We start from the raw sequence: 12,297 nt of genomic DNA on the forward strand, positions 1-12,297 counted from the left end.
ATTAAATTCCCCCACATCATATACACCTAATTCTGTCCGAATAGGGCTTAAATCTATCCCTCAGCCTTTGTTTTAATTTTCCAAATGGCAAAATATAACTGTTAGTATTCTTTAAAGACATTTCTTTCCATGTGGCTCCCTCTGGTGGACAAAAAGTGCAACAGCCTATTTATGCACAGCGTCAATTACAAAATTGTAAAAATAGATATTTCTTACGTTATAGCCCTGGTAAATTGATGAAATTTTGCATGTTACCTCAGAATAGTTTTTTGTGCATCTGTACTAAGTTTTGTTAAGTTTGAAAATTGTGCTCACAAGATACAGGTCAATTAGTAATTATGGGCCACAGCCCAAAACTTATTTGTTTATATCTTTGGAATGATTTGACATATCAAAATTCTCTTTTTAACTTTTTGTTTGGAGGGTCTGCAGATGATGTATACCAATATTTGTGTGAATTGGACAAACGGCCTAGGATGAGTTTGGAAAAGTATGTTTTTCAAAAAATCTAAATGGTAGAAAAGTTTTCATGCAGAAACAAAAATGTGTTAATATGATTTAAGGGCACTAACGGATTTGGGAAACTAAAACAATATATTCTAGCCTATACTGTTCCGGTGTTATTAGCAAAATTGTGGATTAGTTTATTATAGTGCCACCATGTGGCCGATTGTCACAAAATTTGATATGCAGTTTCATGTAGATACCCTGTTTGTGTGTAGTAATTTTCATAACCCTCGGCCATTCCCAATACGAGTTATAAGTGCTGAAATTTGATTGGCCATTGGCGGCCATTTTTGTTAATTTGTCAAATCGATTTTTTAAGAATATGTTAGCATTTGAACCAAAGAAGATGCATATTTAATTTGAATTTTGTTGCTCAAATGGCTGCAAAGTTATCACAGTTTTTTAGATGTAGTGCCCCCTAGTGGTTGAACTGTATGAAATTTTGCTGGCATCTTCTAAACATCCTGTTGACTAAGTGTACCGAGTTTGGTTACGTTTGGAGTTTGCGTTGAGAAGATATTGATCAATTACTTAAATTGACGTATCAAAATTATTTGTAAAAATTTTGTCAGGGTGGTCTTTAGATGCTGTATACCAAACTAGGAGGTCTAGAAGGCGTACGAAAAGTAGTTTTTTTTAAAAATTAAAAATGGTGGAAAACAATTAAACACGGAAATGAAATCAGAGATATATGTTTTGTAGAGCTTGACTCAAGGATTCAGAAGAAAAATAATTTTGATTCTAGCAGTTACGGTTGCAGAGATATGAGCCAAAACGTAAAAGTAGGGGTGTAACGGTACATGTATTCATCCCGAACCGTCACGGTACTGACATCACGGTTCAGTGCATGCAGTCAGACAAAGAATACATCTGAGTCAGTCACAGGCGATCCACTCCAATCCAGAAAGGGGCACACGCAGTAATGTAACACTGTTTGCTAACTGCCACAACAGGAAAAAGAGCAGAAGAAGAAGAGACCATCTATGCACCAACCCAAAACAAGGATGGCTTCTGCTAATGCACAAGATGTATTTTTCACTATTCTATTTATTTTGTACTTTTATAACACAAGAGATGCTATTCAGTTTTGTAGCTGATTGTGACCAAATACCTTTTTGTTTTTTATCAACCCTACAAAAAAATCTGGCCTATGCAAGAGTGCATTCTGTTTACTGTTTACTGCTTAGTGCTTAATACACTATAGGAAGCTGTACTGTACCAACTACCTCAGGGGGGACTAAATGCCGCTAGGTGGGACAAACTGTAATTTGCACTACTGTCTGTTCAAAATAAATGAAAAGAAACCTAGCATTTGGGATTTGTTGCTTTTTCCTGTTGTACTGAACTCGTATCGAACCTTGACCCCAAAACTGAGGTACGTACCAAACCGTGACTTCTGTGTACCGTTACACCCCTACATAAAAGTGTTTATTATAGTGCCACCTAGGGTCAGATGGGTGTGCATTTGTGCACCTGAGTGTGGGGGGGGGGGTTGGAACCATCCTGCCAAGTTTGGGATCAATATGACTTATGGCCTCTGACGCCCAGACACTTTTAAGGCAGAAACAGAATAATAAGAATAAGAATAAATATAGCTGCCAGTTGAGATTATTGGGGGCCAAGCACAGATGGCGAGATGTCCAAAGTAATCAGATTTGATAGAAAATATCCTGTGGATACTGTGGACAGCTATTTTGGTGTGACATTTCAACTGCTTTGAGCACAGTTGCAAAATGAGGATTTTCTTAAGTTATAGCACCCCCTAGCATCAAAAATGAATGAACTCAGCATGTTACCTCAAAGTGTTCTCTTGTCCATGTGTACAAAGTTTCATGTTTGAAAATTGCACTCACAAGATACAGGCTAATTAGTCATTTTAGGCCATGCCCCAAAACGTATTTGTTTATATCTTCGGAACGTTTTGACAAATAAAAATTATTTTAACTTTTTTGTCAGGAGGGTCTATAGATGACGTATACCAAGTTTCGTGTGAATCAGACAAACGTCCTAGGAAAAATTCTAAAAAGTAGATTTCTTTAATAAACCAAAGTCATAGAAAACTTTTGTTGCAGAAATGGAAATTCATGTGACTGTATGATTTGGGGTCACTGATGTATTCAGAAAAGCTTTAGAACTTTATTCTAGCATTTATGATTCTGGAGATATTAGCAAAAACGTGAACTAGCTTAATTATAACCGTGTGGGCAATTGCCATGAAATTTGATATACTGCTTCATGTAGACACCCAGATTGTGTATAGTAAGTTTCATAACCATTGGCCATTCCCAATGAGTTATTAGGTGCTGAAAGTTGATTGGCTGCTGGTGGCCATATTTGATGATTTGTCGAATCAGTTTTTTAAGAATATGTTAGCATTTGAGCCTAAGAAGATGCATATTTAATTTGAACTTTGTCACTCAAACGGCTGCGAAGTTATGACAGTTTTTTTTTTTTTTTTTTTTTGTAGCACCCTTGTGTACAAACTGCAGTGTACATCTTCAAAATGTCCTGCTGACTACATATACCGAGTTTGGTTATGTTTGGAGTTTGTGTTGAATAGATATTGATTAATTATTCAAATCGCATTAAACCGAAGGAATTATATTGTTAATATCTTCAGAACTATTTGACGTATCAAAATTCTTTGAACAACTTTTTGTCACGAAGGTCCGTAGATGATGTATACCAAATTTCGCGACAATCAGACAAACGGCCTTGGAGGAGTAAAAAAAAAAGTATGTTTTTCAAAAAATTCAAAATGGCAAAATAATATTTATAGATGGAAATGAAATCATAGATATACGGATACAATAGGTGCCTATGCACCTTCGGTGCTTAGCCCCTAATAAGACGGATACAATAGGTGCCTACGGTGCTTGGCTATAAATATACGGAGCCAAACAGACCAATGGCATGTAAGGAAGTAGCACTGGACACCACTGATTATATAACTTTAAAAAAAGCAGCATTAAAAAAAACATTGGTAGAATTGATCAAATTTTAATACAATACTTTCGACAGATAGGTGGCGCTGTCACCAAATTTTTATGTTGAGGTCAGGGTGTGGTCATAATGACACAAAGTTTCATGAAAATACAGCAAAGTGTTGCAGAGATACAGCCTCAGATGCATTTTTGGCAATTTGCCATTAAATTCGTTGGTGCGGTATTTGAGAACTGTTTCGTCTGTCGAAAAGCTGATGTTAGCTTTTTGTCGGGCATGTCCCTAGATGATACACAACAAATTTTGCACGAATCGGACATATGGCCTGGAAGGAGTTAGAAAAAGTAGGTTTTCAATTGAATTCAAAATGGCGGTCAGGAAGTATAGCCAACCATTACAAATTTGGTATCAGCGTATTCAGCATGACCCAATCTAAAGAGACCAGCCTCATAATTTTAGGCCAAACTATTCATAAGTTATAAGTGAAAATAAAATGTTTTCATTATCTCCTGAGCACTAGGTGGCACTGTGGAGAAATGCTGCAGGCAACCTCAGTGCATACTTGTGATGACATGTAGAATGTTTTGTGTCAATAAACTAATGCATTGCATAGTTATAGCATCACGTCCATTTTGGCGTGCTTGCGTTGAAATTCATTCTGGTCTATCAAAAATCTTTTGATAACTTTTTGACAGCACTGTCCCTAGATGACACATGAAAAAGAGACCAGCCCCATAATTTTAGGCCAAACTATTCAGAAGTTATAACCAAAAATAGCAATTTATCTCCTGACCACTAGGTGGCACAGTGGGGAAACAGGTATGCCTCAGGGCATGCTTGTGATGACGTAGAAAGTTTCATGTCAATACGCCATAACGCAAAAAACGCAATAAATCCCAAGGAATCCAAAGAGACCAATCTTATGATTTTAAAATCCACTTCAAGGCATACAGGCACCCACGTCTGGGTGGGCCAGTAGGGTAACACTAGGACGACCTGCTCCTCATCCTCCCTGACCTTGCACAGGGTCTGTGTCTAAGTGGTGTTCTTCCCGACGCGAAGACCCCCAGAGATGCGCTCACTTCCATCAAGAGGGTAAGGGACATGCAGGTGTTCTCTGTCAGTGAATCGTGCCTGGAGTTCGGTCCAGGTTACTCTCACGTGATCCTGAGACCCCGACCGGGCTATGTGCCCAAGGTTCCCATGACCCCATTTAAGGATCAGGTGGTGAACCTGCATGCGTTGCCCCAGGAGGAGGCAGACCCAGCTTTGGCATTGCTGTGTCCAGTGCATGCTTTATGCATCTATTTGGATCGCACGCAGAGCTTTAGAAGCTCTGAGCAGCTCTTTGTTTGCTTTGGTGGACAACGGAAAAGAAGCGCTGTCTCCAAACAGAGGATTGCCCACTGGGTCGTTGACACCATCGTGATGGCATATCTTGCTCAGGACGTGCCACCCCCTGTGGGGTTACGAGCCCACTCTACTAGGAGTGTAGCAGCCTCCTGGACCCTAACCAGTGGCGCCTCTTTGGCAGACATCTGCAGAGCAGTGGGCTGGGCAACACCCAACACCTTTGCGAGGTTCTATAATCTCTGGGTTGAGCCGGTTTCATCCCGTGCGTTGTCAGGTCTGAACAGGTAAGTTCCGGGACAGCTGGCCAGGTGTACCGCTTGCGCATAGTGCCTTTCCCCTCCCATGAGGTGAAGACGTGTGCATTTGACTCCCATTCGTGTTCACAAGTTCTGATCCCTGGATGACTTTCCTTCTTAGCCCTGTGGCAGACGAGTTTGCGGAGAAAATTGCTGCCGGCCCAGTACTTGTACTAATTAGGCCCCGTGCTGGGGTAGGTGCTCCACATGTGCTGGTTCCCTGTAGGTGACCCCATATGATATCTTCCGCTAAATCATTTCCCTGTCAGTAAACTGCATCTTCCTTGGGCAGAGGTTCCTCTGCCCCTGGTCACCATGTTTGTAGAAACTCCTCCCCCCTTGGGTAGGACCTACCATGGGACTTCTCCACATGACATACTTCCGACAAGATTCGGTAAGACCATGTGACGTATTTCCACTCAAACCCCCCCCCCCCCTCTGGGCAGTGTGTGGTCTCCGCAGTGTCTACGTCGACCCCCCCCCCCACCCCCGACGTAGATATATATGGCCCCCAGTCGGTTAACAAATTCCACTCTTTTTGGGGAGAAAAAAGAGGAAAAGAGGCCATGGCTGGGCTTGCCTGTCCCTATTTTTTGGGCAGTCGACTTGTTCCCGAAGGACCATTTGATGCCTTAAGAGTGTTGGGGGAGGTTACGTGAAGGCCTGGTGCGCTGGCTACGAGGCACACAGCAGTCTGCCCATCTCGCACTGCCAGTCCACATAACACAGTTCAGCTAGTTGTGGCATTTTGTATAGGGACCCCTAGTATCACTACATCGACACAACGTCGAGCGAGTGACAGATAGGGAACGTCCTGGTTACTTTCATAACCTCCGTTCCCTGATGGAGGGAACGAGACGTTGTGTCCCTCTTGCCACAATACTGAACTACCCACTGAAATGGCCGGGACCTCGGGATATAAATCAGCTTTTTCGTCACACTGTTTACTTCACTTAACATAACTGACAGTGTTAACATTAATACCTCACCAAGATGTGCATATTGGCATAATTTTGAAGTGTATTTGACCGTTCAGGCACGTATCAGCATTACAACCAGCATGTAAAGCGTGCACACATAAGCAGTCTGTCAGTCAAACTGCAAACTGCCTGCAGAAGCGAGGAAATAAAAAGTCAATCCTTGAGACTTTCATTATTTTGTTATTTCTATCTCTATCATCTTTCCCTTTTGGCCTGTTATCAAGATCGACCAATGGTAGTCTCGTGATCATAGATGAGCACCCCTGGCTTAAAATATAATATGCTCAGTGCACATAAGCAAAGCAAAAGGACCCGACCTCAGAGCACATCTGTTACTCTGAGCACGAGATGGAGTTGTGAAGCACAGAACCGCTCTGAAAAAACTGTAATAATACACTAACAATACAGACAGGGAAGCACATTGCACATAAACGTTGTTGCGAGCAGACTATTTATTTAATTAAATCACAGACCTTTATGGTTTAATAATGGTACAAGATAATTTTGTGATTTCAATTTTATTTTGATTAACCGTGCAGCCCTAATCAGTTGGGTCTTAAACTTCCAAGCTCCAAAAAGGACATAAAGGCAACATAAAGGTAATCCACTCCAGTGGTTCAATCCATGTCTTCTGAAGTGACACAGTAGGTTTTGGATGATAAACAGAACAAAATATAACTCCTTTTTCATTATAGTACTTGACATCAGCAGTCTCCTTGGGGTGATCACATTTTGAAGCTCGATTGCACTTCCTTGCGCTTGATACATGCGCATCTACAGCCCGTGTAAATGAGCACAGTGCATGTACAATGTCAAGCGTGATGAAATGTAATGGAGCTTTAAAAAATGATCGTGCCAAGGAGACTGCTGATGTCAATAATTGAGTATTGTTTCACTTTAGAAGACTGGATTCATATGGATTACCTTTATGCTGCCTTTATGTCCTTTTTGGAGCTTGGAAATTTTGTACCCCACTAACTTGCTTTGTATGGATATAAACACATCATATCTCCATCAAAAGATCTTAATTTGTGTTCCTCAGAAGAAAGGAAATAATACGAGTTTGACATGGTATAAGGGTGAGTAAATGATGAGAAAATTATCATTTTTGGGTGAACTACTCCTTTAAATGAAGAAATTGTGGCTATCTCACCTTGCTTTTGCCCTTTTCAAACATCATTTTGAGGTTGTTTAGAGGCACAGCTGATTTCTCCAGCGGTGGAGGGAGTGGATTTGATTCAGTTACGTTCTCCTCTTGCTTCTCCAACTCCCTTTTTTGTTTAGTCTCCATGTCCATCTTTATTTTTGCAGGTTTCTCGCAGGGCATCGGCTTCTGGGTCAAATTATCCTGTCGCATAAATCTGCTGGAGGACATGGATGGTTCTGGTGGGCCGCTGACTCTGGGGGAAGCTGATTGGCCCATCAGGCTCACAGGTGCAACGTTCAGTTGAGGAGCAGCTTTCTGCTGATTCTCCCAACGTTTCTTCAGTACACTCAGGTTTCCTGATCGCAACGGAGGCAAACTGTCAACAGACTGAGTGAGACAGAAAGAGAGAGAGAGAGAGACAATAAGGAAAAACTACTTAGATTATATTTACTCAGACATATTTTATACATTAAACAGTTACCATTAAACTGGCTAAACAGTTGACAGAAAATTTTGTTTAAAAATTATGTGACTGTGTCGACATACCGTATGATGTTACATGCTTTATTACACGTATTGTGGCAGTTCAGTTCAGATGAAATGTCCATTGTGTGGCACTAAAAGCGAGTTAAATGTCCTCCCAAACAGATTAGGTTTTTAAGATTGATGCTTTATCGAGTTTTAAATCAACAAAACCTACCTCCCTGCCCTAAACCTAAGCCTAACTGATGGTGTCATAAGAGCAAACATGACATGAAAAACACATTTGCTGAAGCATCCAGGTAATTTTGTGGTGCTTCAATTACACTTTCAGCTCACGTGTCAACTCTTTTGGATTTGTACAGTCCCAGTCTTTTGCATTGCAAGTGCAACACTCTATCAGTTGAGCTACTGTGTAATTTTATTGCACTAGAACAAGCTTGTAGATGTAGATGATTATGTAATGCAAACAATAAAGTGCATCACCTTACAAGTCATGCACTATTATAAAAATATAGTATATAGTAAAAATGTTTTGATGTCATGAAACAGCATTGTGTAAGGAAAGGGGCAAAAGTGTTTATTTCACCAGGAAACTGACGTGATATGTAAAACGAGCCAGGTAAAAAAAAAAAATTCAAAAAAGTAGGTAGTGTAATTCAATGAGACCAGCTTGGTTGAAAAGTATATTATGTCATGAACAGAAGTGTCAAGGTGACCCAACCCTACAACATTAGGTGAACATTTGGACATGACAAGACATGAGAGAATATATCTGAACAGTTTACTGTATGCAGTAATCTATGACACATCAGAACAGCTGTCCAAGACATCACCACATAAACACAGTCAGGATTGAATCGCTACTAATATTCTCTAAACGAATGACACACTGCCCTTAAAGCACTATCATTTCATCAAACTATCAGACATTGTTCTTACATCACTGGTTAAGTACTGGAATAGATGATTCAAAGTCAGGTTCTTTGCTTCAAAACATATTACATATCCTGCATGCAATTTCAATGTTTTAGGTTAGAAGTTACATGAATGTACAGTATAAGTGTATTTTTTAGGTTCACCATTTGTACTTATCCTTTTGTTCAGTGTGATGTGGCAGATTAATAATCCATGTAGTCCCTCTAAAAGGTCATACAAATGCATGCATACTAATTAAAACAATTAGGAAGTAATTAAATTAACCAGAGGACATCAACCTTCCAAAGTATTACAAGTCAACCCAAATACAACACAAACATGAACACCAAACTCTTCTTTAAAATGGTCTAAAAAAGGATCCTACAAAGGATGGCTGTTTTCTACCCTGTACTCATTCTCCACCCAACAAGGTATAATCAGGAGAAACAGGACTGCATTCATCCAACATCAGTCTTTGTAAAGCCTGTTGAAATGAGACACCAGAAAGAAGTTCTAGATATGCAGAAAGACCTGGATGAACTGGTTGCACATTATGTCTTTTGTCTATCTGGCTTTCTCTATGGACCATGTGCACTGGACATCAGTTATAAAGGTCTTAAAGATGTGCAGCAGGCAGGAAACTTGTGTTAAACTTATCCAGTACACAAGAAAAGAGGAGAGACAAAAGTGAAATGAAGGGAAAGAGAGAGAGAGAGAGAGAGAGAGAGAGAGAGAGAGAGAGAGATAGTGGGGGAGGGGGAGAGATTTAAAAAAGAAGTTGGATTATCCCCTCATGGGGGCTGCCATGTTAGAATCACATGACCAGTAGAATACTACTCAATTAATGGGCGTTTTCCAAACAGTAGTTTTGCGGGATCGGGACGCCACTCTAAGGGTCGTTCCAAATGAAAGAACATTATTTTTTTTCATGAAGAGCCCTTTCACAAGAATATTAGTGAAGAGTACATTCCCACAGTAATTTCATGCTCCCTTCAGAGTGCCCACATCAAGAGATCTGTCCTTCGAAGTGAATAGGGCAAAGGGATGATCACTTTCAATTGGAATGTGCCCCATGTCAATAACCACCCATATATTGGACACTTTTAATCTTGGAATAAATTAATCAAGGCTGGCTGACTGTACATAGTGAATTTCTACAGTGGCCTCTGTAACTGAAAGCTAAGGATTTTGAATGATGCTGAATCAATGCATGTCACTGTAGGTGTCACTGTAAATCCAAGATTACACAATCAAAAAAGATACTAAGTGTACTTTTAAAAGTGTTTTCAGGGGGGTATTTTTGTTACATTTTTCACTTTTTAATGAGCAGAGTCAACTAGAAGTAAACAACTGGTTGGTTGAATTTCTACAGAGTGAAAATACTGTGACTCTTTGGCGTTTTCAAAAAATTGCTCTGGCTCAACAAGTGGTGTGTTCGTGGTGGGACAGTCTGTTTCCTGAACAATGGAAGACAGATGTTTTGGGGTTGTTTTTGGTACTATACCCTAGGGATACTTGGAAAATCTTACTGAGCCAGTGTCGTGTGTCCGATGTAATTATTCAGTTCAAAACGGGGTAGACACGGTACCCCGTGCTATCGTGGCTACCACCATTTTTTCTTCAGCTCTGAACTCTTATCTCCCTCACCATCAATCAACATTTTGTCATCTTGTCAATACAGTCATTTTTTCCTGCATTAATATGCATCGGCAGAACTTACTGATTTTTTCTTGTCTGCTGTTGCATCCTCTGCTGCTTTCTGATATCTGTAAACAAAGAGAAGAAAAAAAATAAAGACAAGTTTGAGTACAAACAGCTCAATTTTAGATTACCATAGATTAACCACCTATATTATTTTTTTTTTATTTTTTGTTTTTTTTTACATAAAATAGCTCCAATAACAAAAAATAAAATAAATCATGGATTAAAAAATAAAAAATTGTGAAATGTGTGGCAGGAATGTAAGAACAGCATATTAAAGGCCTGCCCTTTTAAATGTAAACTGATCTTACTGTAAATTTGGCGCCTTTAGGTTGAAAGTTCATCAGTTAAATTTGGTCTGTGATCACCGAAATTCGAACTACTGCCCCTAGTGGCTAAAGTGGGAAGTGTTTCTGCACTATGGGCACATATGAGATTTTTGAAAATGGAACCTCCGAATCGTGGTCATCATGATTATGTAAACATGATCACTTCCTAGTTAATTTCCTGAGTCTGCTGATGCAACGCGCTATCGATCGTGCCACAGGAAAAGGTAAACATTTTTAAACTGATACAAAAATGTTAAGGAGACGCTAAGGAGAGGTAGTCCAGAAAAAGTCCAGATTTGTTACATTTTATGTTGTTGTTTCATGACACTTTTGGGTCCTTATTAAGGTTTAAAGTGAGTCACTATCAACTGCCATCATACTGAAATCAGCGAAAGGGACATCCTTTAAAGGGATAGTTCACCCCAAAATGAACTTCTCTCATGATTTACTTTCATATGACTTTCTTTTTTCTGCAGAACACAAACAGAGATTTTAGAAGAACATCTCAGCTCTGTAGGTCCATCCAGTGCAAGTGAATGTTGGCCAGAACTCAGAAGGTCCAAAAAAGACATAAAGGCAGCATAAAAGTAATCAATATGACTTCTGTGGTTTAATCTATTTCTTCAGAAGCAATATGATAGGTGAGGGTGAGAAACTGATCAATATTTATTATAAATCTTTACCTTTGACCAGCCCCAACCCGTAGGTGGCTGAATGTGAAAGTCACTTCCACACCAGAATGTGAAAGTGTATATTTACAGTAAAAAAAAAAAAAAAAAAAAAAAAACTTTTATAAATACTGATCTGTTTCTTAGCCACACCTATCATATCGCTTCAGAAGATATGGATTAAACCACTGGAGTTTTATGGATTAATTTTCTTGCCTTTGGGCTCTATTTTTGTGAGTGTGCAAAGCGCAGCGCTACACACAACAACTGCGAGCTACGTCTTATCCAATTTTCATGACAGCCCTAATTCTAAGTTAAATTTTTGTGACCGTGCAAACTGCAAGTGTTTGTGGGTGGGAGTGTTTGCACTATCTGTGGGTGTATGCGTGCAAACTGTGGGTGTATTGTAAGGTAATGAAGTGGCACAAATAGCAATGTGCTATTTTGCTAGTTTCAAACTGTTTTTAGCACAAATTCTTAATTCAGTTCTTACATTTGTAGTTTTAGAGACTCCCCCAGCAGATGGAAATAAAGTTTATGTACAAACTCTGAAAATCTAGAGAAACATCAAATTATGACCATCACAGTTGTAGCCATTTAATCAAACAAACATTTATGAGATTTAAACTATCTATAGGTCATGGTTTATTTTTCAATTATTATGTTTGTATTTGCAGTTTTATTTATGATATAATTTGTACTGTATTTTTCCACCTGTTGTCACAGTGATTTTTAAGTCATTGCAAAAGGGGCCGGTGGAAGAATTTAGAGAGGGTAAAATGTTTGGAGTTGGTATTATTGTTTTGACCACTTCATTATTTTGGTTTTATTTTTGTTTCATTTGAAGTGTAATTTGAATATAGAAATATTTTTGGTAATCAAATCATAATCAAAACTGAACGGTAGTAGTGAAGTGTTTGCCGATACAATCACCGTACATACCAGCCATTATTTGTGTGTCAGTAAATAAAAATT

At 39.3% G+C, this 12,297-nt stretch overlaps 1 protein-coding gene across 4 annotated transcripts in view; it reads right to left on the minus strand.

Annotated features, from left to right (window-relative positions):
• Nucleotides 1-12,297, minus strand: part of lima1b (LIM domain and actin binding 1b) — a 91,677-nt gene that overhangs the window by 49,708 nt on the left and 29,672 nt on the right. For all 4 annotated transcript variants that reach the window (XM_051676608.1, XM_051676610.1, XM_051676607.1 and 1 more), the window contains exons 3-4: nucleotides 10,345-10,390; nucleotides 7,233-7,613 (exon numbers count right to left, since the gene is read on the minus strand). In XM_051676608.1, the coding sequence (XP_051532568.1) occupies nucleotides 7,233-7,613; nucleotides 10,345-10,390 (427 nt within the window). The remainder of the gene's footprint in view (nucleotides 1-7,232; nucleotides 7,614-10,344; nucleotides 10,391-12,297) is intronic.

The sequence above is a fragment of the Myxocyprinus asiaticus genome, chromosome 37 (genome assembly GCF_019703515.2).
Source record: "Myxocyprinus asiaticus isolate MX2 ecotype Aquarium Trade chromosome 37, UBuf_Myxa_2, whole genome shotgun sequence".
Lineage (NCBI taxonomy): Eukaryota > Metazoa > Chordata > Actinopteri > Cypriniformes > Catostomidae > Myxocyprinus > Myxocyprinus asiaticus.